The following is a 27,525-nucleotide window of genomic DNA, read 5'->3' on the forward strand; positions in this document are numbered from 1 at the left end:
AGAAGAGAGACACAGGCGTGGGAAAAGACCGAGGATGGTGGCTGAACAGAAGCCTAACCATACATGTTAGCTCAAAGGCACTGCCTCACCTACTCATTCAACAATTATTTATGGCATGGCTGCTCTGGGCCAGGTGTGATGCCTTTATTTATATTGGCAATGCAGGGGTGACTCAAGCATGGCCCCTGCCTAGCATGAGTTTAGTTTAGTGGAGGAGGCCTCCATGTAAACAGATAAGTTACAGTGCAGAGTAATTAGAACCATAGTAGAGAAAGGCAGGAGTCCAAGGAATGTAGTTGAAGGGTCAAGTGGAGAGTGGAGGCCTTAGTGAGGTGGGGTGGGACAGGATGGTGACCACTGGAGGCCACCAGGTGGGCTGATACCAGGGAATCTGAGGTAGCTGGATTTAAAATAAGGGAAGAGAGGAAGGTGAAAAACTGTAGGCTGCCACCCACCCGTGCTGGGGGCCTAGGAGATGGGAACAGAGCAGCCCCATCATCAACCTGGAGAGGCCACTGTTGCTTGCAAGGCTTGTGTATTTATTGGAGCAGTGGAAGATGAGCAGAAAAAGCAGTACTCAGGTGTCTTGGGACAAGACTCTTTGCTGCTCTGTGTCTGTGTTAAAAAGGAAGTAGAAAAGGCTTTTCCTAAATGGGAAACAGGTCTGCCATTGTTGGGCTGTACAATTTGGGCATTGTTTTGTTTGGGGGTTTGGTTTTCAGACAGGGTCTTACTCTGTCCTGGAACTCCCTATGTAAACCATGCTGTCCTTAAACTCACAGAGATCCACCAGCTCTGCCTAGTGAGGAGTGTGTGTCATCATGCCCACTGCCTCTCCCCTTTGTCACATAGAACAATAAACACCTTTATTACATGAGCTACGGAGAATGATTTGCTTGCCTTTCTGGGATTCAATCTTGCTCACGTAGAACTCCAGCTCCTTGCTCTCTAGCACATAGCTTCTGTTCTACCCAGTCATGAGGCAGTGAAGGCCAGAAGCACGCCCTGCTGCAATGCTCCTTCAGGAGACTCCTGGAGGAGGAGAAAACCACTTCCTGCAGAAGGCATTCTTTTCCTTTCACCGTATTTCTTTGGTCTGTTTTTGTTCCTCCTCAGGAGCCCCTTCCTGCGGTCCAGGGCAGTACAAAGTGGGCCTGAACCACCGTCTGTACTACGGGCACCGGGCAGTTCTCTGCCAGGGTCCTTATTGGATGCATTGTAACAGCATCAGTGATCCTTGATTTGCTAGTTCAATGGGCAGAGTCCCAAGAGAAGTCCCTACATGCAATCTCAAGGCACTGGGTACTCCTGAAACTTGGACTGTGTATATGCTATGAGAGCAATCTTAGTGTTGGCAGCAGGCTATCCCAGCTTACACTTCTGCTTCCTGTGGGCGGCTTTTTCTTGCCCCCGTCTTATGGTACTTGTGCCAGTTGTCCTTAGAGATGCCTGTTGATTGTCACTGACTGGAAAGAGCCTCCCTGTCTTTTAAAAGATTTATTTTCACTTTTGAGTGTGTGATTATATGCCACAAGTGTGGGACTGTCCATGGAGGTCAGAGGGGGTGTCAGATCCCCTGGACCTGGAGATGCAGTTGGGAGCCACCTAATGTGGGCACTGGGAACCAGACTCTGGGTCCCCTGGAAGGCACTCTTAACTGCTGACCCGTCTCTCCAGCCCCCTGTGTGCTTTTTAAAGACAGGGTTCCGTGAAGCCCAGCCTACATAGCTGTTGATGATCTTTAACTTACGATACTCCTGCCTCAGCCTCAGTGTTGGGTTTACAGATATGGGTCACCACAGCCAGATTATGTGGCACTCGGGAAGGAATCCATAGTTTTATGCATGCTAGGTGTACATGTTAGCTGACACTCTATCAACTCAAAAGGAAATGTCAAGAGCCACTCTGTCTTGCAGGATAATTGTCCTGATCACACAACACAGTATGTTATGGGGCACAAGGACATGCTTTGACTTTAATCACGAATCATTAGCTGTTTTAACATTGTTTCTGAAAATTCTCAGAGAAGGTAGTAGAGCCTTTACAAGTGGACTTGGAAGTCAAAATTCTTGACTCTTAGGGGCTGGAGAGATGGCTCAGTGGTTAAAGAACACTGACTGGCACAACCATCTGTATCTCCAGTTCCAGGGGGTCTGACTCCAACGGCACTAGGCATGCATGTGATTCACAGACATGTATGTGAACAAGGCACTGATACCAATGTTACAATTAATGCTAGTACTATACTAATACTCATTAATACTAATACTATACTAATACTCACACTCATGCTACACTAATACTCAAACTATATTAATGCTAATAATACTATACTTATACTAACACTGATACTAATTCTTGACTCTCAGCCAGTGAGTAATGTAAACCAGATCCAGGGGAGTGAAGTTTTCTCTCCTTGACCATGTCCCCTTAATAGTCCCTTTTTTCATTTCCCCTCTCTGGGACATTAATCCTTTTATTTACTATTCTCTCCCTCCCTCTCTCTTCCTTCCTTTCTTTCTTTCTTGGTTTTTCAGGACAGGATTTCTCTGTGTAACAACGTTGGCTGTCCTGGAACCCTCTTTGTAGACCAGGCAGGCCTGGAACTCACAGAGATCTGCCTGCCCCTACCCCCTGTGTTCTGGGATTAAAGATGTGCACCTCCGTGGCCAGAAACTTTAATCCTTTAATATCAGGGTTTGACAATGGTTGGAAGTTGGTCTTCTGAGGCTTCTTTAAGCTCAACAGAAAATACCGACCCTGCCTATCCAGGGACCCTGCCTGATCCAGAGGGACACGAGAAGGTCCAAGCTTGGAAACTGTAGGTTCTTCATTCGGTAGATCAGGAAGAAAAACACGTCCTTCTTGAGATTATACAGACAGGCAAACCCACAGCAGATTGTCACATGTAATCCTAAAGTTAATACCGAAGGTAGATCTACTGTTTTCCCCTGAGAACCATGATGCTAATAAAGAAAAAAAATTAAGGAGTGTGTTTTAGGAAGTGGGTCGGGCGTGAGATGACTCAACAAGCAGGCACTGGCCACCAGTCCCAATAGCCCGAGTTCAGTCCTCGGGACCCGCATGATATAAGGAGAGAACTGACTCGCCACAAGTTGTCCTCTGAGCTCTACATGTGTTCTGTGATAATAAATAAATAAATAAATAAATAAATAAGAAAATTAATTAAAAAGACACTTGAGGCAGATGGTCTGGAGCTGCCGCCAAAATAGCAAAGGCCGTCAGCTTTGTAGGACCGCTGACTGTGCTTAACTTCTGAGTTTAGTGGTGAGGATCCTACAGTCTTAACAGTAAGGGGTCTCTGTGTGTATTTGGAGACTCTATATATGTCAAAGTGCATATTATATGCTTATTTGGGGAATAAAAATAGAATCTAAATAGACATGGCAGTGAAAACACACCTGTGTTGTGAACCAGGAGGAGTCCCAGTGTGGTTTGTAGTTTAATGGCATCCTAAAACACAACCTCATCCTGGGGCAGACTCAGCCAGAAGTTGCTACCATAAATCATTTGTTGCCACTAAGAGCAAGTTGTCTAGCTCCAAGTCTCTAGATCCAGCTAACAGTGATCAAACCTATTTATTTTTCATTACCATTGAAGAACATTTGGTAGCAAACACCCATCCTAACAGTTGAGATATTCCATATGCAAATTCCCATATTAATAAAGTGAATGTGGGTCCATCCCCTCACCCCCACCCCCCCAAAGAGGAGCCAGCTGATTCTTATGACTTGGATTATCTGTATGTGACCATTCCAGGCCTTAAAACATCTTCCCTTATATCTATGGTTAGTCATGGAGCCATCAATTGGAGTTTAGCCACAGATTCAAAAATTTCTCCCATGGCAGGATTGGAAACAGTAATGTTTATAAGCTGTAGGGAAGCATTCAAGACTTTTGGCTGTTTGGAGTATGAATGACTCATTGTTCATTATCAGTGAGTTGTTAGAGCAGTAGTCAGTCATGACCCTGAAAAGGGATACCCACCAGGCAGACCCGATCGTTAGAAATATAAATCCAACAACCATCTTAACCAGTGTCTCTAACATACTCCTGTGCCCAGTTTAAAAGGAACTTTTTGCAGGCTAAACAAGACTTAGTGGAATTAAAACATATCAATGTCATAAGCTGAGAATGTGACAAAATCCAAAAGAACAATGGTAAGAAGAAATCCCGTGGCAAAGTAGATAAGAGGGAAAGAGTACACATTCTTAGTTGTTGAGTGTATATGATTTGTAGGGGTTTTATATTATTATTATTATTATTCTTTACTCTTAGCTCTTTACTCTTTGGGGGCCCACCACCCAGCTCCCAAATAAACATAGATGGGGACTTTTTCTTACTTATAAATGCCCAGCTTTGGCTTAGCTTATTTCTAGCCAGTTTTTCTTAGCTTAAAATATCCCACAATCTTTTGCCTTGGGCTTTTACCTTTCTCTATTTCTGTATATCTTTTCTTTCCTTCTTATTCCATATCTAGCTGTGTAGCTGGGTGGCTGGCCCCTTCTTTTCTCACTCCTTCTCTTTCTAGATTTCTCCTTTTTATTCTTTGCCTGCCAGCCCTGCATATCCTCAACTCTACAGTGAGTACAAGGCCAGGCTAGATTACATAAAATCCTGCCTCAAAAATTTTTTTTTAATCTATGATAAAGACCATCATTAAGGACATAGCCATGAGTTAGCCTTAGGAGTGATTCTGTTGTTTGTAATTGTACTTGGCTTATTAATTGCAATAGCAGTATTAGTAGTAGGTGGGGCGGGGGAGGGGGGTCAAAGGACATGCATTTGGGAGTCTGTTTTGTCCTTTCCCTGTGGGACCCAGAGATTAAACTCTGAAGCAAATATTTTTAATGCCTGAGCTACCTCACTAGCTCCCCACTTGAATTTTAGGGAAACAATAGATAGTACTGCTGGCTTTTATGTCAACTTGACACAGCTGGAGTCACTTGGGAACTGAGAACTTCAAATGAGAAAATGTCCTGTCATAGATTGGCCTGTGGGCAGGTCTGTGGTGCTTTTTTTTTGGGGGGGGGTTAATGTTTGGTTTAAGACGACCCAGCTCTCTGTGGGCAGTGCCACCCCCACCCCCAGCCTAGAAATCCCAGACGCTCCAAGAAAGCAGGCAGAGAAAGCCCTGGTGAGCAAGCCAGCAGCACTCCTCCACGGCCTCTGCTTTGGTTCCTGCCCCCAGGTTCCATCCTCCAGACCTGACCTGAAATTCTCAGATAAAACAAACCCATTCCTCCCCAAGTTGCTTTTGGCCATGATGTCTTTATCACAAAATAGAAACCTTAACTAAGACAGAAGCAAACGCAGCCATGTCTCTGAGGTTTCTTGACACAGTTTCTGAGTTTGCCTTTTCACCTTCTTCCAGATGGAGGGTGCGAAATATCATTATGTGGAAAGCCTGTGAAACCTCTTGGCTTATTCAAACAAAGAAGGCCATTGTCACTTTGGGAGACCTGGGAAGTTCAAAATGAGGAATGATTTCTTTTAATGAGGCCTCAATAACTTGCTCTGGTATTTCCATTGGTAGAATATTCCTCTATCCACCTTGAAAAAGTGATAGCAAGCACTTGAACATATTTGTACCCTTTTGGGTATCTGAATGAAATCTAACTGCCCCTCTGCTTTGAACTGGGTAGGGTAAGGTGGTGTCTTGGTTTCACACCCTGGGTTATGATGGAGATGGAGGAGCTGGGTCCTTCCTACCTCTCTGATTGTGTCCTTTCCCCCTAAAGGAGTGACAGGGCCTTTTAATGCCTTTCTTTCCAGATGTCATGAGTCATGAAGTACTTTCATCATTTTCCCCTAATCTGCTTTTGACATCAGAGTCATAGGTTTCCCTGGAGCCGTTTTCTGTATCCTCTGCTGTAACATGAATAAACAAAAGACCCAGAGACTGCTATTGGGGTTCAAGCTTCAAGCTGAATATCAGAAGAGCAAAGGAACCAGCCACTAGCTCTCACCTCTAGCTTAGGCTGAAAGGGCTGATCCATGCACGAGCTTTTCACCAAGTCTCAAACTGCTGCCTCTCCTCAGGGTGGCTGGAGAATGAATGCCTCTACTGAGACCTTGCTTCTGTCTTATTTACTTCCCTAATGTTGGGATTAAAGGTGTGAGCTATAATTCTCTTTTAGACTGATTCACTCTTGTGTAAATCTGGGTAGCCTTGGACTCACAGAGATCCCTCTACCTCTTAATCCTGAGTCCTAGGATTAAGGGTTGTATGCCTGGCTTCTGTAGCTTGTAGCTGACTTTGCTTTCTGAATCCTCAAGCAAACTTTAATAAATCATAAATATCACTCTGCCTCTGCATAGCATGGGCATCTAAATATGGGGCCTCATTTCCATCACCTCCTGGAATGCTGCCTGTTTGGCAGTTAGTTTCCCTATGTACTGAGGGAACAGTCATTCTGGTGTCACTTATAGTGCACTATTGCTACTAGTGTGGACAGCTAGATACCTCTAAAAAAATAGAAAACTACAAGGCCATATTTAATAGGAGTTTTTTCCCCCCTTTAAAAGTCCTCTTTAGGGCTAAAGAGATGGCTCAAAGGTTAAGAGCACTGACTGCTCTTCCAGAGGTCCTGAGTTCAATTCCCAGCAACCACATGGTGGCTCACAACCATCCGTTATGAGATCTGGTGCCCTCTTCTGGTGTGCAGATATACATGGAAGCAGAATGTTGTATACATAATAAATAAAATCTTTAAAACAAAGAAAGAAAGAAAGAAAGAAAGAAAGAAAGAAAGAAAGAAAAAGAAACCTTCACATCACTCAAGTTTCTTTAAAAAAAAAAAAAAGTCCTCTTTGAGGGGCTGGAGAGGTGGCTCAGTGGTTAAGAGCACTGGTTGCTCTTCCAGAGGACCTGAGTTCGATTCCCAGAAACCGAATGGTGGCTCACAACCACCATCTATAATGGGATCTGATGCCCTCTCCTGGCATAAAGGCATACATGCAGATATAGCACTCATACATATAAATAAATCTTTTTTAAAAATATTTTTAAATTCTTCTTGGCACATGTGATGGTGCACTTGGGAGGTCAAGGTAAAAATACCAAAAATTCAGTGCCTACCCTGGATGCACAGGGCATCTGAGGCCAGTCTGAACTACATAAGACCCTTCTGAAAATAAATAAATAAACAAAAAATAATAAATAAAAGTCTTCTTTCTTCCCATATACAAATGCATGAAGAGACTGGAGAGATGGCAGGGTGATTAAGAGCACTGCTCTTCCAGAGGAACTGGATTCAATTCCCAGCACCCACATGGCAGCTCCCAACTGTCTGCAACTCCAAAATCTGACACCTTCACACAGACATATATGCAGGTAAAACACCAATGCAAATAAAATAAAAGTAAAAGTAAATTTTAAAAATAGAAATGCAGGTGCTGGAGAGGTGGCTCAGAGGTTAAGAGCCCATACTGGCTGCTCTTCCAGAGGACCTGAGTTCAATTCCAGCAACCACATGGTGACTCACAACCATTTATAAGAGTTCTGGTGCTTTCTTATGGCTTTGCAGGTCATACATGCAGATAGAGCACTCATATACATAAAAAGGAATAAATCTAAAAAAGAAATGCATTAAAGACTAAAAAAGTATTACTTTTTTTGGTTTTTCAAGACAGGCTTTCTTTGGGTAATAAGTAACCCTGGCTGTCCTGGAACTCACTCTGCAGACCAGGCTGGCCTTGAACTCACAGAGATCCGCCTGTCTCTGCTTCCCGAGTGCTAGGAATGAAGGTGATCACTGCCACCACTGCTGCTGCCACCACCACAACCACCACCACCTGGCAAAAAAGGCATAAAGTTACATTTATTTATTGGATTTTTGAAATTCATGTGTATGGGTGTTTTGTCTGTATGCATGTGTGTGTGTCATATATATGTCTGGTACCTGCAGAGGCCAGAAGAGGTCATCAGATTCCCCGGAACATGATCCTGAGCCACCAAGTGGGTGCTGGGAATTGAACCTGGATCCTTTGGAAAATCAACAGATATTCTTGACCACTGAGCAATCTCTCTAACCCCTATTTACTTATTTATTTATGGAGTGTGTGTGTGTGTGTGTGTGTGTGTACACTCTGTGGAAGCTAGTGGTCATCCTAGGCCTGGAATTAACCAAGTAGGCTATGCTGGCTGGCCATCCAGCCCTGGGATTCCCCTGACTCCACACCCAGCACTGGGATTGCAAATGCATCCTGTCACTCTTGGTTATCTGATGTGGGTTTAGGGACTCAAACACAGCAAGCAGTTTATTGGCCAAGTTATTGATTCAGCCCAACTTCTTCTTCTTCTTCTTCTTCTTCTTCTTCTTCTTCTTCTTCTTCTTCTTCTTCTTCTTCTTCTTTTCTTCTTCTTTTGATACAGGATTCACTAAGTTGCCAGGGCTCACCTTGAACTTTTCTTTAGCCTAGGGTAGCTTTGAACTGGTGATCCTCTTGGGTCAGCATCCCTAACATCTGGAATTACAGGCCTCTGCCATCACAAATAGACATTTCTGGTGATTATTGAATAGCAAGTTGTGCAGTGGGTAAAGGCTCCTGCTGCCAAACCTAATGATCTGAATTTGATCCCTACAGCTCACATTGTGGAAAGAAAGAATTGACTCCGAAAGGTTGTCTTCTGACCACACAGGCACCTACAACCACTCATAAATAGATGAAACTTAAAAGAAATCTCTGGGGATTCTAATAAGAAGGCTTGGCACTTGACAGCTGATACCCAGTGTGGTGATATCACTTGACTTTAGAATGCTTTGAACTTAAGAGTCAGGACCTCTGAGAGTGGTTCAGCCAGTGATGTTGTGATTGCTGCAACGCACAGACTCTGTGCTACAGAATTTAGCTGTCTGGACAGTCAGGCTGGTAATACCCCTGTAACTTTTGAGCGAGGGTACCCAATGCCACATCTTATCATTCTGCTGTAGATTGAACAAAAGGTTTACCCAAGTTGGGAATTCTACAGGCTGCTACCAGTGAATCCTTAGGTTTTGGAAAGCTACCACTGCTGTTCACTTATCTTACAGGGACTTGGAAAATGAGCCTGTGTGAAGGGGTTTAGCTATGAAATCAAACATTGGGATCCATATTTGACAGAATCTTAGCAAGCCTAAAATGGTTCTGAATTGTCCTTTAGGTTTGGTAAATCTTGATTAGATTTAGAATCACCCTCGAAACAAACTTATAGGCATCTCTGCCAGGGAGTTTCTAGGTTAGAGGTGAGAAAACCCACCCTAAATGTAGGTTACACGATTGCTTGGGCTGGGCCAGTGGGCTGAATGAAAAGAAATAGAACTGAGGAGGCGTTTGTGGCGCACGCCTTTAATCCCAGCACTTGGGAGGCAGAGGCAGGAGGATCTCTGTGAGTTCGAGGCCAGCCTGGTCTCCAGAGCGAGTGCCAGGATAGGTTCCAAAGCTACACAGAGAAACCCTGTCTCGAAAAACAAACAAACAAACAAAAAGAAATATAACTGAGCAGCAGTTGGGTTGGGCAAGATGATGTCTACTACCAATTCCCAAAATCCAAGTTTGATTCCCCTGAGGCCCACACTGTAGAAGGAGAGAACAAATTCCTATGTGCTATGGCATATAGATGTATAGATGTATGCAAGATAGACAGACAGACAGACAGACAGACAGACAGACAGACAGACAGACATAAAAAGGGCTGAGCACCAGCATTCATGGCTCTCTGCCTACTGACTGGACACAATATGAAATTCCTACATCCCTACTTTTCCTTCCTGAGAGACTGTATCCCCTGGGACTGTGAGCCAAATTACTTCTGCCCTTCTTTATGTGGCTTTTATCAGATATTTTCTTGCAGCATGAGACAAATAACTAATTCAGTGGTTCTAATTTTTTTTTAAGATTTTAAGTTTTTTTGTGTGTTTTTGCTGTGTGTGTGTGTGTGTGTGTGTGTGTGTGTGACACAGGTGCAGAAGAAGGCCAGAACAAGGTGTCAGCTCTGGAACCGGAGTTACAGGAGGTTGTGAGCCACCCCATGTGGGTGCTGGGAGATGAATGTAGATCCTCTGTCAGAATAGCAAGCACTCTTAAGACCGGGCCATCTCTAGCCCCCAGTTGTCCCATTCTTTTAAAGGCTTCCTTTTTTCCACCCCCTGGGGGCAAAACCCATTGTCCTGAAGTTACAGTCTGCCTTGCACATTTTACCTCTTGTTAGGTTCTGCATTTCCTAGAAAGGTCACAACGCTAATACTGCTGGCACCAGAGTCATGTTTGTAGGGCTACAAATCACATCATCTACATAGTGAAGTAAACTTTTGCGTTGAAGCTAGAGACCAGTTCTTCAGCTAATGTGTATAGGTGAGAACTCTCTCTAAATCCTAGAGCCAGCATTGTCTGAGGATGTTGACAGTTCCCACAATATCAGGGTTTGTCCATGAACAGCCAAACAGATATTAAGAGTTAGGATACAATGGGACACAGTGGAACACTCACTCACCCTTTAAGTACAGTAAACCAAGTGTAATTATGTGGAATTTAAGTTAAAATAATATAGGGATTTGGGATTATTTAGTGGAACGAAATCACTGGAATCAGGATCCTTAGGTTTGGGGCTAGTTGATTTCTCCATTAGGTGTTGTCTGTTGTTGGTTTTTCGAGACAGGGTTTCTCTGTGTAACAGTTCTGGCTGTCCTGGAACTAGTGCTATAGATCAGGCTGGCTTCAAACTCACAGAGATCTGCCTGCCTCAGCTCCTCAGTGCTAGGATTAATGTGTCACCGCTGTCTGACTACAATTCTTCTTCTTCTTCTTCTTCTTCTTCTTCTTCTTCTTCTTCTTCTTCTTCTTCTTCTTCTTCTTCTTCTTGAGACAGGGTTTCTCTGTATTGCTTTAGAGGTTGTCCTGGAACTCGATCTGTAGACCAGACTGGCCTTGAACTCACAGAGATTCACCTGACTCTGTCTCCTGAGTGTTGGGATTAAAGGAGTGTACCACCAACGTCCGGCTCCACAATTCTTCTTTTAAAAAGAGATTTGTTTTTATATTTCAAGTGTGTTTGTTTTTTTTTCCAAGACATGGTTTCTCTGTGTAGCTCTGGCTGTCTGAAACTCACTCTGTAGACCATGCTGACCTCAAACTCAGAGATCCACCTACCTGTGTTTCTAGAACAAAAAGAGAAAGAAGAAAAGGAAAACTCAAAAGAAATTCAAGATACCCAACACCTTTGAGTCACTGTCCCTTTCATGCTCTGCTCCAGAGTTCACTGTGGCCAGACTTGTCAGGGTCCAAGCCTGCCAAGCTAGGCTCAATCATCATCCTCAACTAATTAATGAAGGCTCAACGGTTTAAAACCCTGGCTGCTCTTCCAGAGGACTCAGGTTCAATTCCCAGCACGCACGTGGCAGCTCACAACCACGAATAACTCCAGTTCTAAGATAGCTGATCCCCTCTTCTGACCGTCCCAAGCACCAGGCGCTCACATGGTGCATATTCGTACATGCAAGAAAAACACTGAACACAAATAAACAAACTAAGAATTAGTATATAAGTAAACCACAACTTTTATAAAAATTAATACAAAGCAAACCACAATGGTGAACAGCAGAGAAAGGAATTTTATTCTCAGCAGATATACTAAGGAAAGAAATAAAGAGACAAAGACTTCCTGCTTCCATCTTCTACGCTGACGTGAAATGTGGGTTTGAATAAAAAGCAAGAGACATGCATAACTAGCAGTCCTGCCTGAGGTGTGGTCCCTTCTGCTCTCATTGTGTGGGTTCCACTCCCTTGGGTAGGAAGGGCTGATAAGTTGTGAGAAATATTTCTGGAGGCAAGCTCCTCCTTCAGCGGGCACTGGGCTTCAGCATTCTTTTTTTTGTTTTTGTTTTTGTTTTTAAATTTATTTAACTTTATTTTGTGTGCATTGGTGTGAAGATGTAAGATCCTCAGGAACTAGAATTACAGACAGTTATGAGCTGCCATGTGGGTGCTGGGAATTGAACTCTGGAAGAGCAGCCTGTGCTCTTAACTGCTGAGCCATCTCCCCAGCCCCGGCTTCAGCATTCTTAATCAACCCCTCCCCTCTCTCCCTCCCCCCCAGTCTGTCTGTCTGTCTGTCTGTCTGTCTGTCTGTCTGTCTCTCTCTCTCTCTCTCTCTCTCTCTCTCTCTCTCTCTCTCTCTCTCAGCACAAGCTTCCTAGGGAAATTCCAATCCCTAGGGCTGCAATTTCAATGGTTTTGATACCTGGAAGGCGGAGCATAAGGACCTCTGTAAAACATCTTCCCCCTGCCAGGGGAGCTACATCACTGCCCTGCCTGCTCTGTTATACCACATAGAGGGTTTGGAAGTCCCTGAGGCTCTAGTGTCTAATTTTCTTCCTGGTGTCTGTGGGGACCTCTAAGCAAATTGACCACACTGTATCTCTACAGTCATTTTAAAAGACATTACTAGGTCAGGCGTGGTGGCTCACACTTTTAATCCCAGCACTCAGGAGGCAGAGACAGGTGGATCTCTGTGAGTTTGTGGACAGCCTGGGCTACAGAGTGAGTTCTAGAATAGCCAAGGCCACACAAAGAAACCTTGTCTCAAAAAAGTACAATGAAAAGTTTTAGTTTGGGTTTTTATTGCTGTGAAGAGACACCATGACCATGACAACTCTCATAAATATTTAAATGAGGGAGCAGGCTTACAGTTTCAGAGCTTCTGTCCATTATCATCATGGTGAGGAGCATAGCAGTGTGCAGGCAGACGTGGCACCAGAGCTGAGAGTCCTATATCTTGACCCAGAGGCAACAGGAAGTCGACTGACTGTCACAGTAAGGAGAACTTGAACAAAAGAGACCTCAAAGCCCACCCTCACAGCGACATACTTCTTCCAACATGGCCACACCCCCTAATGTTGCCACTCCCTTTGGGGGACACTTTTTTTTTCAATCCACCAAAAGGAAAGCATTTTAAAACATAGATGGGGGCTGGCAAGATGGCTCAGTGGTTAACAGCACTGGCTGCTCTTCCAGAGGACCTGAGTTTAATTCCCAGCAAACACATGGTGACTCACAACCATCCACAGTGGGGTCCGGGGCCCTCTTCTAGAATAAAGGGGTACATGCAGATAGAACACTCATACATAACATAATAAAATCTTTAAAAAAAAAAAAAAACCATAGATGGGTCAGTGGTTACAGATACGTCTTCCCTGACAGCTGTCATTGTTGCCTCTGAACCAGGGATGGGATATGAAAATCCTGCTAATGAGTGCTATTTTCAGCACCCATGGCTTATTAAACACTAGATGGTCTCTAGAAACAAAGAACAAAATAAAACTGGCCATGTGATCAGCAATCAAGAAAAGCTTACCAACCTGCTCAAAGGGATCGTAGGAAGTATCCCAAAGTAGCTGGGCATGGTGGTGTGTGCTTAAAAAATCCCCATGCTTGGGAGTTAGAGACAGGGTACTAGGGGTTCATGCTCATCCTCTATTGAGTTTGAGACCAGCCTGGTCTCCATGAGACCCTGTCTCAAAAACCCTGAATTTAAAAATTAAAAACAAGTAAGAAATCACCGGTGATGAATGAAGTAACTCAACATTGCAAGCTCTATGTGAAGTCCGAGGTTGCCCTCCAAGACCTCTACTCAGGTTTAGTCAGAACCTTGACTACAGAAAACCAGTTCAAGCTAAGTCAGTATGAAGCAAAGCTGGCATTTATTAAGCAAAGAATGCAAATCCACAGAGCAGAGTGCAGGCATAAAGAGAAGAGCACATGTGAAGTAGATCAAACCAGAGTTAGAGAACCCATGGAAAGTACCGAACTAAACAAAGTGACATACATACTGTCATTAGTTTTTATATATGCTGCTCAGAATAAAAACACTTGAAATGTGGGAGATTGTTTAAACAAAGACATATCATGATGAATCGCTACTGTGTAGCTCCAATTGCCATATAAAAATACCAGTTCTACAGAGTGGAAGTGCCTAGCTTTGATCTTTGTATATAACTGGAAAAATGTCCAATTTAAGATAATATTAAAAAATTAATGACATAAAAAAAAAAGCATCAGTCCTCCATGTCCTTTGCATCAGCTCAGGATTCCAGGACCCTGCCCTGTGTGCGTATCTGTCCTGACTCCCTTCAGTGGTGAACAGCAATATGGAAGTCCAGCAGACTTCCTGAGCTGTGGTATTTGGACCAGGCAGGAGGCAGCCTTCCAGAGACTGGCTCAAACAGGACTTAGAAGAAGTTTCTTCCCAAGCTGTTCACAAGGTCCAGTCAAGATCAGCATATCAAACCGGGCCTTAGAGACTTGAAGTTGATACATTCTGGGAGTATTTCACTTGAAGAATGATTAATGCCATAAAACTCTTTAAAAAAAAAAAAGATTTTTTGTTTTCCAGGGCTCTTTACAAGGGTATCGGGGGGCGAATCTGCACCGAGGCAGTAACTGTGGTCACTGCAGTTTCAGCTGCTTCTCCGCAATGTTGCCCTTCGCCAGAAACGCGCTAAGCCGTCTCCAAGTTCGAAGCATTCAGCAAGTGGTAGCAAGGCAGAGCCACCAGAAGCGGACACCGAATTTCCATGACAAATATGGAAATGCTATATTAGCCAGTGGAGCTCTATTCTGTATTTCTACATGGACATATACAGTAACACAAATTGGAATAGAATGGAACCTGTCTCCTGTTGGCAGAGTCACCCCAAAGGAATGGAGAGATCAGTAGTCATGCCAGCTGGTATAATAATCAAGGAATTGTTGCAAAACCAACATAAGTGATGCCAAGTCAAAGAATCATGTATCCATTAAAATATGGCATATTGAAAAAAAATAAAGTACCTTTCAAACCTTAAAAAAAAAAAAAAAAAGAGCACAGCAGTAACCACATGAGCCAGGCAGGGGCATGGGCATGGCCACGTGTGCCTGTAACCCAAGAGATGGAGGTTAGAAATAGACAGATGTGGAAAGCTCCCTGGCCAGCCAGCCTAGCCAAAATGGTGAGCTTCCTGCTCAGTGGGATACCCTGTGTCAAGGCAGCAAGGCAGAAAGAGAGAAGGAAGACACTGATGTCCTCTTGAGGAATCATCTTTTTGTACACTGTGAAGATGTTTAATAAAAAACTGAACAGCCAATAGCTAGTCAGGATTTTCAGGGCAGAGAGGATGCTGGGAAGAAGGCAGAGATGACAGGCAGATGCCAGGAGGCTCATCAAGCAGCATGGCATTGCAAAGTAAAGGTAACTGAGCCATGTAAAAAAACATAGATTAAGCCGGGCGTTGGTGGCGCACGCCTTTAATCCCAGCACTCGGGAGGCAGAGGCAGGCAGATCTCTGTGAGTTCGAGGCCAGCCTGGTCTCCAGAGCTAGTGCCAGGATAGGCTCCAAAGCTACACAGAGAAACCCTGTCTCGAAAAACCAGAAAGAAAAAAAAAAAACAAAAAACCATAGATTAAAAGCTATGGGTTAATTTAAGCTATAAGAGCTGGTTAGAAGCAAGTCTAAGCTATCAGCCAAGCTTTCATAATATCTTCATGTTATTACTGGGGAGCCGACAGTTCCGATGAAAAAGTCTGACTACACAGTTCTGCTTTGACCCTCTCAGTGTATGCACCACACATATGCATTAGATAGACATATAGATGCACACACAGTTTTATACATATATATGTGTGTGTGTGTGTGTGTGTGTGTGTGTGTGTGTGTGTATTTAGGTTATATTCACCAAAGAACACAATCTAGATATTTAAAGATAAAAGAATTCTTTTTTTATAAATATAATGCCTTTTTTTAAAGATTTATTTATTTATTATGTATACAACATTCTGCTTTCATGTATATCTGCACACCAGAAGAGGGCACCCGACCTCATTATAGATGGTTGTAAGCCACCATGTGGTTGCTGGGAATTGAACTCAGGACCTCTGGAAGAGCAGTTGGTGATCTTAACCTCTGAGCCATCTCTCCAGCCCCCAGATAAAAGAATTCTTAATATACACAGGACATGGCTGGCTAGCTGTTTGTTTGTTTTTTGTGGTTAGCTGTTTCACTAATCCTGTTTGTGGTACTTCTAATAAAAGAGAGTAGCCAGGCGTTGGTGGCTCACCTTTAATCCCAGCACTCGGGAGACAGAGGCAGGTGGATCTGCATGAGCTCGAGGCCAGCCTGGTCTATAGAGCGAGTTCCAGGACAGCCTCCAAAGCAATACAGAGAAAACCTGTCTTGAAAACAAAACAAAACAAAACAAAAACAAACAAACAAACAAACAAACAAAAAAACAAGAAAAGTATGACTTTTAGCCAATGAGAAGTGTAAACTAGATCCAAGAGGGGTTGCTTCCTGTCTCTGTCTCCTTGATTTCCCCCTGTCTTCCTGTCTTGCCTCATGCTCAGTTCAATGGCGAACTTTGATGAAACAAAGTGTTGCCTAATCATGGCAAACAAAAGGCAATTAACATTTTTTAACTAAACTTGCTGTTTTTACTTCTGATGCGGTGGGGAGGCAGACCCTTACAATGGGGTCTGAATTTGCACCGAGAGGACAAGGGACGAGCCTCTCTGGGAGAGGCTGTGGTCTCTATGGCAGTTCAAGAGGCTGGGGGGGGGGATGACTCAGTGAAATGGGGGGAGGGGTTATGCCAGTTTTCTTATGCCTCCTGTTTCTTCCTTTACCCTACCCATTCTGTCTTCCACTTTACCGAATCCAGAGAGCACTTCTTCACACTCACAAATAAAAATACTCCTCACAGAGTAACAGCCAAATTCCTAACCCCAGCTTCCCAGCCCTGCACCTGCTGCCACCAGCTTTGCATATGCAAAGGAGGGTCATCCCAGATTCACACACGCACTACCCAGGGCTTTGATGCTTCATCCGGATCACCATTCGCCCCAGGACCTACTTTCCTCTTCCTCACGTGAGTTTCCCCAGTTGCTCTCTGAGCAGAGACTCCTCCCAGCTCCACATTTCCCCACTTCCCTAGCTCCTTCCATGCTCTCGCTCTCCCTTATTTATTTCATAGCTTCATAGCTTTGAAATATTTTATAGTAACATCAGGTTGTCCAATTCCTCTCTGGAAGAGAAAGTCTTCGAGCTAGACTGTTGGCTCTCTTGCTCCCTCTCCGGCAAATGGGGCCTTCAGCGTAGTGATTAGCATAGGCTGAGTGAGTCTCTTTACCAAGGAGGCAGAGGAAGAGGAGAAATGTCAGTTACCCTGCAGTAGCAGGAAGCCTTGGGAGGCATGGGCCATCTATTCAATGCCTGTAAAACAAGGGATGGGGCTGGAGTGATGGCTCAGAGGTTAAGATCACCGACTGTTCTTCCAGGGGTCCTGAGTTCAATTCCCAGCAACCACATGGTGGCTTACAACCATCAATTATGAGATCCGGTGCCCTCTGCTGGTGTGCAGATATACATGGAAGCAGAATGTTGTGTACATAATAAATAAATAAATAAATAAAATATTAAAAAAAAAACTAGGGATGAGGTGAGGTTTACACACATCATCTAGAATTAGTGGGCAAGTGGGCTCTGGCTGGAACATGGCTTACAAGTGAAGCAGACCAATGGAAGCTGCTGAGCTAGCAGTCTGGAATTCTGTCTTTGCTTTCATTGACTTCTGATACTTCAGACGTAGCATTAGATGAAATCCTGGAGTTACCTACTACCATAGCTGTGTGATGACTGTCCTTGTCTCTGAATAGATGGGGGAGGGACTTGGAGATGTGTTCCACCAGAGGAATCTCTTACACTTAGAAAAGAGGGAGGGCTGTAGGGGACGAGATTGGGGCAGGGGTGGAATGCTCTGGACTCTACATAGGAAAGGTAAGGGTGATAGATTGAAACTGTGGCAAGTTGGGCACACTTCTGTCCCAAAGGTTCTGGGTTTGTCATGTAAGAAACACAAGATCATTCTCTCAGGGTTTGATATTGCACGGTATGGTGTGTCCCTAATAGCAGAAAAGAGAGCTAGATAACAGTGAAAGGAAAGAGGCTAGCAGGAGTACTTGGTAAAGGAGAGAAGACGCAAAAGGGCTGTGTCTAGGAAAAGGAAAGACTTTTATAAAGAAAGAACCTCAGAGTAGGACATTGGGAAAACATTATGACAAGGAGAACTGAGAAAGAAAAGCAGACAGTGCAGTGAACATAACCAAATGATGGAAAAGAAGCCAATGTTCCGTCTCCAGTGCTTATCTTGAACTTGGAGAAAAGGAAAGGAGGGAGAGCTGAAATCCTGGTGGCTGTCTGGCACTGTTCCTGGGATCTGTCACCCAGCAGCCCTGCCCTATTTCCGGCTCCTCAGGGCAGGACACCCTTGCTATCTAGGATGAGTTTCCAGTCCCAGATGGTGAGCCTTCGAGGAAAGGGGTGGAAAATTGAATGACTGCAGGTTGTTAAAGACTGACACTGCTTATTCTAGCCCCTCCCTCGGCTCCATCGTCTCTCCTGGAAGCTCCTGATGACTCAGAACGAGCAAAGGGCCAGTTTAACAGGGCCAAGCACTAGGATTCATGGTTACTTCTAGGGAGTTCTGGAAGGAAAGGACCTAAAAAGAGAAGAAATTTACAGCATGGCTTCTGGGGGGTCTCAGGCTTAAGGAGAGGGTCAATTCACTCTGGTGGTCTACAAGCTCAGTACCTAGAGGTCCTGAGATCCCAAAGTCCAGACCACCTCACGGAGGAAAACTTGTGTATTCTCAGCTTCCCACATGCCCATTGGACTGGCTTTTCTGGAAGAAGAGATGGGGAACCAACAGATTTAGAAGGAAAAGACTTTTGAAGGGTCTGGACTGAGAATGGATAGATGTGAGCATACAGGACAGACAACCCAGGCACAGCAAAATATTAACCACAGCACACTTTGTGATATAAGTGTTGGCTATACAATTTTTTAAACTTTATGATCGTCTTTTTCATAATAAAATGTCAACAAGTAGAGAAAAATTGTCAAGCAAATATTTGGCACCACTCAATGTGTTAAAAGTGCTTTTATATTCTGGGAGAAGACCTATTACAAACACCTGGAGAGCGCAACATTTACCCAACAGAAGGCAGGTCTCAGGCAAGAATACCTTCAGATCATTTAGGGTAGGGAGAACATTCCTCCAGGCCTCTAGGATTACATTCTCATTTGCTTGTCTGTGTTTTCAGACAGGGTCTCATACTGTAGCCCAGACTGGCCTTGAACTCATGATCCTCTTGCCTCGCCCCAAATGTTGGTGTTACACACATGAGCCACCATGTCTGAATTAATTATTCTCTTTAGATTCTAGCTGCTTTTCCTGCCCTTCAGTTGGACTTTAAGAAAATTTATTACATCTCTTCACAAATCTGCACTTTGTCTAGAGTGGACCCCACCTTGCCACCTGTAACCGTAGCGGGAGAGGCGGGATAAGGTGTTCCAGACCCTGCTCAACACCTGACCCTAGGAGGTTGGTCATGTTTGCTCAGCAGGTGAGGTTCACATAATAAAGAACAGTGGGAGGGCTTGGACCTGGTATAAAAGGTCTGGGAATTTCTAGAAGATTTGCACCTGAAACTGCTAGGGGAAAGGTGAGTTGGGGGAAGACCTCCAAATCTGAGCTAGGAAAGACAATGCCTGGACTGTAGCAGGGCAGACGCAGGCAGCAGCTCCTGGATGGGAGCTATTTTGGGGTGCAAAGGTGTCTGGTTTTGGCTAAGGGGGGTGAATATGGACAGGCTTAGCTGTGGGAGACAGGGTTATGACACACAGACAAGTTGCTTGAGAACTGATGTCTGAGCTCGTGCAAGCTGCTCCTAAAATCTCTTCGCCTCGCTCAGTTCCGCCAGTGCTCCCTGGACATTGGCGAACTGTCTTCTATTGTCCTTTGCTCTTGAGGTGATACAGAGGCACCTTGAAAATGTTCTTTGCCTTGATTTAAGAGTAGAGTGATGCTAGAGCTTTAACTGTGCCTCAGACAGCTCATCAACCATTTGATTTCAGGGAGGTTTTGCTCTGATTCTTGGATCATCAGTTCAACTGCCTCAATATTTTGGGGGTGACCTTTACTTCCTCTTCAGAAAACTCTCTCGTGCTTTGTGCCTGCATGAAGGGAGGCTTGACTCAGTTTAACACAGACGGAAAGTTTGGATTATCTTTTTGGATTGGGAAAGAAGGGTTAGTTAGGTACGGTCAGAACAGGGAGAACCGGAGGGATTAGGGGCCTGGAAAATAATATCTGAAAGGAACAGGACTATCCCTGGGCAGTTTTGTAGGTCTCTTAGATCTGAATTGAAATATCACCATGACATGGGTCTGTATTCCCAGCCAGAGATGCCTGGGTAAATGAAATCCAGAAAGCAATGAGCCTTCCTTTTCTCCCTCTTCCCACTGCAGCCTCAGAATGCTGGCCATCATTCTCTTAGCCCTTCTTTGTGCCTCGGCCTCTGGCAATGCCAGTAAGTGAAATGCCACTGACCTGGTAATGGGATAATGAGAAGGCAGCCCATGTACTGCTGATGCTGGTCAGGGCTGCCTGATACTGGTTTGGGGTGGTGGGGGAAATGGGGGTAGTGGAGAGCAGCTGTGCTCCCAGAGTATCTGTCCCTCCAGGCCTTTCTTTCTCCTCTAGTTCAGTCCAGGTCCTCCTCTTACAGTGGGGAGTATGGAGGTAAAGGAGGAAAGCGATTCTCTCATTCTGGCAACCAGCTGGACGGCCCCATCACTGCCATCCGTATCCGAGTCAATTCACGTTACATAGTAGGGTGAGAGTCTTCATGTTTCTGTGGTTTGGGAACTGTCTGGGACCTTACTAGGTTGGGAAAGTCTCATTCACTCTGGATCACACCTGTTTAAATCGGTAAGTCACAGTAATGTGTTGGAACACCTGGAGTCTAGATCTGTGCTATTCTAGTCCCCTAATACACATGACCTTGGCAAGTCAACAATCACAAACTCTCAGGGGTCTCACATTACCTGGGTTGGATTTCACCTGAGGTCTAAACCTCTTTCCCATATTTCTGTCGGGCATACTTTACCTGTGCTTGTTGTCTGTCCTGGGGTAGTCCCATCCCTTCCTCCAGCTGGAAACTTCCATCAAATGCAGAGCCAAATGCATTTCCTTCTAGTCTAAGTTCTGAACTGTGACACCGTGCTGGTTCGTCTCTCCTCTGTCTTGCCTGGGACACTTTCCAGTGTTTGAAAATCCTTGGGCTTCTTTGAAGTTTGTGTTGGCGGTGAGCTCAGACTCTGGCTGTCTGGGTGACTGAGTTCCACAAGCCAATATGCCAGCAAAATGAGAAGCCGAGATTCTCTGCATGGTCTTCTAAGGCTCACGCAGTCTTTGTATCTCATGGAACTTGTCACCAGTTTGAAGATACAGCATATAGACTAAGAAGATATATATATATATATATAATATATATATATATATATATAGTTTATTTTATGTTTGTGTGTGCATGATATGTGGGGGTGCCCAGGTGCCCCACCGTACATGTGGAGGCCAGAGGGAATCTTCTGTGAGTGGGTTCTCCCCCTCCACCACGTGGGACCTAGGGGTGGAACCCGTGTGGTCAGGCTTGGCAGCAGGCACCTTTACCAGCCGAGCCATCTCTCCATTCCAGTCTTGAATTGTAATAACCATGTTCCACGTGTTCCTTCTTCCTTCCCACCCCTGCCCCCAGTCTCCAGGTGCGCTATGGCACAGTGTGGAGTGAGTATGTGGGTGGCAAGCAGGGAGACCTGGAGGAGATCTTTCTGCACCCCGGGGAGTCTGTGATCCAGGTGTCTGGGAAGTACAGGTATTACCTGAAGCAGCTGATCTTCGTGACAGACAAAGGCCGCTACCTGCCTTTTGGGAAAGACTCAGGCACAAGTTTCAACGCCATTCCCTTACACCCCAACACCGTCCTTCGTTTCATTAGTGGCCGATCTGGCTCTGTCATCGATGCCATTAGCCTACACTGGGATGTCTACCCTAGCCACTGCAACACTTGCTGAAACCCACCTACTCTCTGGCAGCGGGTCTGTGTGGGTGTGAGAACCCTCTTATCACCAAGCCCCATGCAAACATGCAAATAGCTTAATAAAAGGATATGACTAAAGATGGTGTTTGTCCACATCCTAATTCTAATAAAAATGTGTGAAACTTATTTCTGGACTTTTTAAAATATTCAATTAAAAACATTTTGAGACAGGATCTCTCTACGTCCTGGAACTCACTATGTAGACCAGGCTGAACTCGCAGAGTCTGCCTGTCTCTGCCTCTGGAGTGCTGGGATAAAAGGGGTGAGCCACCATGCCTGGCTGTATCTGGCTACTGTTGAACGTTAATCTAAGGAAATGGGAGAATAAGGATGAGATGTGCTATGGGCTTTTCTTTATGCCATCAAAAAGAGACAAAATTCTGCCTGCACCAACTCTTCCCAAGGACAGCCCCTGAAAATTTTTCCTAATAGGACTTCAGAGGCTAGGGTAAGGCTTGGTTGTACCAACTTGCCAAAACTCACTCTCCAGCTCCCCTCTGCTCCTTGCCTTGGGAAACTGCTTTCCTGCCCCCAAATGTCACCTTATTCAATTGGCATGATGTCACTTGCTGTTTGTGGTGGGAGAATTCTCCTTTCTTCTTTCCAGAATCCACCTAACTTCTAAAGTTTGGCCTAAGGACTTGCCTTAGCCTCTATCTCTTCATTTGACTCCAAGCCTGGGTGTTCCTAACTTAGCTCTCTCAAAATTGAGACTCCTTTCTTGAGAAGCTACCACATTCCCAGTAGTGTGAGCACTATCATTGCTGTGTTCAAAAGAGAAAACCGCTGGGCTGGTATGGTCTACATAGAGACTTCCAGGACTACCAGGGCTGCAGAAAGAGATCCTGTCTCAAGAAATCAAAAGCAAAAGGGGAAATCCTAGGTGAGCCATGGTGGCGCATACCTGTGATCCAGAACTTTAGAGACTAGGCTAGCCTGGTCTGCATAGTAAGACCCTAAGTAAGAGGCTTAAGAAAGCAAAAAAATTGCCACAAGTTTAAGGTCAGCCTGGGGGACATAGTGAATTCCAGCTTAGTCTTGGATACAGTGAGACACTATCCCAGAAACCTAAATACACGAATAAATAGATAAGTGGGCAAGTCCGAGAGAGGAGGTTTTCATTATGGGTGGTCGTGAATAGAAGGGGTTGGTGAAAATACAGGTCACTATATAGATTCAGCAAAGATACAAAGTCACTTTGAAAATAATTCTTAGGATCCCAGTTCCAAGTCCAGTTCCAAGTCCTACAACACTAACAGTTTGTGGCAGTAGGGAGTTACTGAAGTCCTGGTTACAGAAGTGTGCCAAAACCCATTTATATGAGGCTATGGCTTCATGCATGCTAGGTGAACTCTATCAAAGAGCCATATCCCCAAATGTCCTTTCTTTCAGACAACTACATGGAGGAGATTATACCACTGCCTTTTATTTATATGTAAATCACATAACATGAAATTCATCCCTTTACAGTGCAGTGTGGGGAAGGGATATAGTCTACGGTGTGTCCGTGTGAGTACATGTAACGAGCATGTGCATATGTGTGATGAATGTGTGTCCTCACCTGTGTGAAAGCCAGATGTTGGCATCACATATCTTCTGTTGCTCTCCGCCTTTTTGAATGTTTTCTTTTCTTTCTTTCTTTTTCTGTGTGTATTGTGTCTGTACAGGTACACACATCTGTGCACATGTGTGCATGGGGAGCACAGAGTACTCATTGTGTCTTCTGTCACAGTCCACCTGAATTGTTTTGAGACGGGGTCTCTAACTGAGCCTGAAGCTTACTGTTTTGACTAGGCTGGTTGCCCAGAGACCCCCCCAGGATCCAGCTATCTCTGTTCCCCAATGTTGGAGCTGCAGACATTCGAATGGCCGTGCCTTGCTTTATGTGCCTCTTGCTTTCACAGCTAGGGTTCCTTACCACTGAACCATTCTATCAGTCTCACATGTTAGATTTTTGCAAAACAAACAAAAACATGTATTTGAAGAATTTTTCTTTACTAAAAAGAGGAAGTTTTGGGTGTTGGTTGGGAGATGGTTTGGACAGGATTAGCAGGTTGCTCTTGCAGTGTCCCTGCAACCCACAGCACCCAATGGGCAGCCCACGTGCAAACAGGGTTCCTCTGTGTAACAGTCCTGGCTATCCTGGAACTTGTTCTCTAGACCAGGTTGGACTCGAACTCACAGAGATCCTCCTGCCTCTGCCTCCTGGGTGATGGGGTTAAAGGTGTGCACAGTATCACCGGCTGGCTCACAATCTCCTTAATTCCTTAATTCTGATCTGATACCTTCTTCTGATATACATGTAGTGCCCAGACAGACATGCAGGTGAAATACTCATACACATAAAGTAAATAATACCTGGCATGGTGGAGCATATCTTTAATCCCTGGACTGGAGAGGCAGAGGCAGGCAGATCTCTGTGAATCTGAGACCAGCCTGGTCTACATTGTGAGTTCCAGGACCCTGTCTTTAAAAAAAAAAAAGTCTGTGGTCTGAGCTGCTGCTGGCTATTATGGGCAAGGAAGTTTCTTTTGCAGTGTTATTGATGACTGTGAGTAAGAGACATTGAATGCTACTGTGACAACATTCCACACACACACACACCCCCCCCCCCGCATGAGAAAGAAAAGTCCAGATAGGAAGCCACTGATGAGAGTCTTTGAAACCGTTCTAAAGATGATGAAGTGTAGCTCTTCCCAGTTGATGGCTTCTATGGGGAAAGGGGGACAGGTAGAGTGATGCAGGGAGACCACACAGGGCTCAAATAACTTTAAGGTGCTGGCCTCTGGGAGACTGACCATGCTCTGATGAGTTATATGGACAACACAAATTGGACTTGGGGGGGGGGCACAAGGGTGGGAGGGGGCCCAAGGGTGGAAGTGGTCACAAGGGTAGGAGGGTGGGCCTGGGAGGAATAGGAAATGAGTGTGATCACGGTGCACTGTATGAAATTCCCAAATAACAAAAAAAAAAAGTATTTCATTGGGGAAAAATGAAAAATAAATAAAATTAAAATAAATCTTAAAAAAAAAAAACCTGGGTGGGGGTGTGGCTCTTGGTTTGATTCCCAACACCACATAAAGCTAGGTCTAGCTCCTCATCACTTCATTCTTGATTCTCAGGTAGGCTCTCCACGTGTTCTCCATCATACAGCTTAAAACTGAGAAAAAGCTCTGAGCAGTGGTGACAGATCTCTTGTGAGTTCAAGGATAGCCTGGTCTACAGAGCGAGCTCCAGGACAGGCTCGAAAGCTACAGAGAAACCCAGTGTTGAAAAACCAAACAAAGCCGGGTGTTGGTGGCGCACGCCTTTAATCCCAGGACTTGGGAGGCAGAGGCAGGCAGATCTCTGTGAGTTCGAGGCCAGCCTGGTCTCCAGAGTGAGTGCCAGGATAGGCTCCAAAGCTACACAGAGAAACCTTGTCTTGAAAAACCAAGAAAAACCAAACAAACAAACAAACTGAGAAAAAGCAGCTATGGATAAAATGGGCTGGTAAATGATATATACGTCAGAAAAGACCTGCTGGCTGGCAGAGCTGAGGCTATGTCCAACATGTTAGTGGTGGGGGTGGGGCGAAGCTGCTGTGCAAAGGTGCAGGCACCACCCAAACTCACCAGCCCTAAGTACTGCTGCAAGGGCATGGTGCACTGTCTCCTGCAGAGTTCCCCGAGAACAGACTTTCTTCAGTTATTGGTGTGGCAATTGGGTAAATGCTGATATTTTCTAATACAAGCTTGAAATTTTGCTTTTCAAGACAAATCCAGCCGGGCGGTAGTGGCCCACGCCTTTAATCCCAGCACTCGGGAGGCAGAGGCAGGTGGATCTCTGTGAGTTCGAGACCAGCCTGGTCTACAAGAGCTAGTTCCAGGACAGCCTCCAAAGCCACAGAGAAACCCTGTCTCGGAAAACCAAAAAAAAAAAAAAAAAAAAAGACAAATCCAACCATTTCTGTCTAGAGTTAATGAGAACATTCTGGAGTGTTTTGTCTGTGAATCTGGCTGTGGTGGTTTGAATAAAAAGGTCTGCATAGGCTCATACATTTCAATACTTAGTCACCAGTGAGTAGCACTGTTTGAAAGGATTAGAAGGATTAAGAGGTGTGCCCTGATGGAGGAAGTATGTTTTGAGGTTTCAAAAGCCTGTGCCAATCCCTCTACTTTTGTCTACAAATCAGAATGTAGGTCTCAGCTACTGCTCCAGGATCTGCCTGCCTGCCACCATGCTTCCTGCCATGATGTTAATGGACTAAACCTCTGAAACCGTTAGCAAGCTCCTATTGACAGACTTTTCTGTGGGCCGCCATCTCACAAAAAAATGACACAGAGACTTATTAATTCTAAAAGCTCAGCCTATGGCTTAGGCTTGTCCCACTAGTTCTTAGAACTTAAATTAATCCATTTCTATTCATTTATGTGTTGCCATGTGACTCCTGTCTTTTACCTCTTCTCTGGCATCTCTTGCTTCCTCTTCATTCAGCTGGCAACTTTTCCCTTTTTCCCAGTGTCCACTGTGCTTTGAAATCCTGCCTAGCTTTTAGCCATTCACATCTTCACAGTGTACAAAAAAGATTACTCCACAACCAGCCTCAATTAAATGCTTTTTTTGTTATATTTTCTTGGTCATGATGTCTCTTCACAGGAATAGAACAGTAACTAAGAACTGTCTCTGGTGGAACTACTAGGCATCATGCTTTAGTGTGGTAAATTCATTGGGTTTTGCTTGAATTTCAGTAGGTGTTGATATTGAGGAAAGTCTTGCAGAATGATATAAGGGTTTAGCCAACTGTATAATAATAACAGAAAACCAGATGGAATTATTAATTTATAAATATTGGGTTTGGTGTTTCAGTTCATTGCACTTGTATTCACCAAGCCTCTTGTTTTGGAACTTACAGTATGTTAAGAGCTTTTTGCCAATACCAAAGGAAACCCTATTTCTTGTCTCCTTTGTCACTGCCCAAATTCATAGCTATGTGCTGTAGAACCCTCTCCTATTCCTTTGACACACTTAGAAGATGTGTAATGCTGCAGAGCGGGGAGAACACGCCGACATAAAGGAACCGTTACGTTTTCCCATGATGCCTTCTTCAACAGCCTTCCCATATGGTTCAGTGGGGTTTTTTGTTTTTGTTTTTTTGTTTTGTGTGTGTGTGTGTGTGTGTGTGTGTGTGTGTGTGTGTGTGTGTGTGTGTGTTAAGTGTTACATGATAAACTTGAAGAATTATTTAATATTGGTATTACAGGTGGGAGTTGGCTCATCATATTAACTTGAGAAATGTATTCATTTAATTCAGGAGACACACAATATAACTGCTATGGATGTATTTTGAGGCTGTAGAACTCTAACAGGAGAACACGGCTGTTCTCTAAGCCCTGGACTGAAGACTGGCCCTCCTCTGTTCAGGAAGGCCCTCCTCTTGAGTCAAGCATTAGGGACACCAGAAGCAGTGATGGAGGAAAGGGCATCCCCTTAGGCTGCCAGATCAGCCAACTGAATCAACTTAGTGATCAACAGGGTGACAAATGCCACAGCCAGCTCACGCTCACATCCTATTG

General features: G+C 44.5%; 2 protein-coding genes across 2 annotated transcripts; both read left to right on the plus strand.

Annotated features, from left to right (window-relative positions):
* Positions 1-14,419: 14,419 nt before the first annotated feature.
* LOC113834565 (cytochrome c oxidase subunit 7B, mitochondrial-like) lies at positions 14,420-14,858 on the plus strand. The gene has a single exon (XM_035441295.1). The coding sequence runs from the start codon at positions 14,474-14,476 to the stop codon at positions 14,714-14,716; it is 243 nt and encodes an 80-aa protein (XP_035297186.1). The 5' UTR covers positions 14,420-14,473; the 3' UTR covers positions 14,717-14,858.
* Positions 14,859-20,346: 5,488 nt separating this feature from the next.
* On the plus strand, positions 20,347-21,944 carry Zg16 (zymogen granule protein 16). Its single transcript, XM_027404720.2, has 3 exons — positions 20,347-20,401; positions 20,575-20,707; positions 21,629-21,944. Exons 1-3 carry the CDS (start codon positions 20,347-20,349, stop codon positions 21,942-21,944), a joined length of 504 nt encoding a protein of 167 aa, XP_027260521.1.
* Positions 21,945-27,525: the final 5,581 nt, after the last annotated feature.

This window comes from Cricetulus griseus, chromosome 3, assembly GCF_003668045.3.
Source record: "Cricetulus griseus strain 17A/GY chromosome 3, alternate assembly CriGri-PICRH-1.0, whole genome shotgun sequence".
NCBI classification, from domain to species: Eukaryota; Metazoa; Chordata; class Mammalia; order Rodentia; family Cricetidae; genus Cricetulus; species Cricetulus griseus.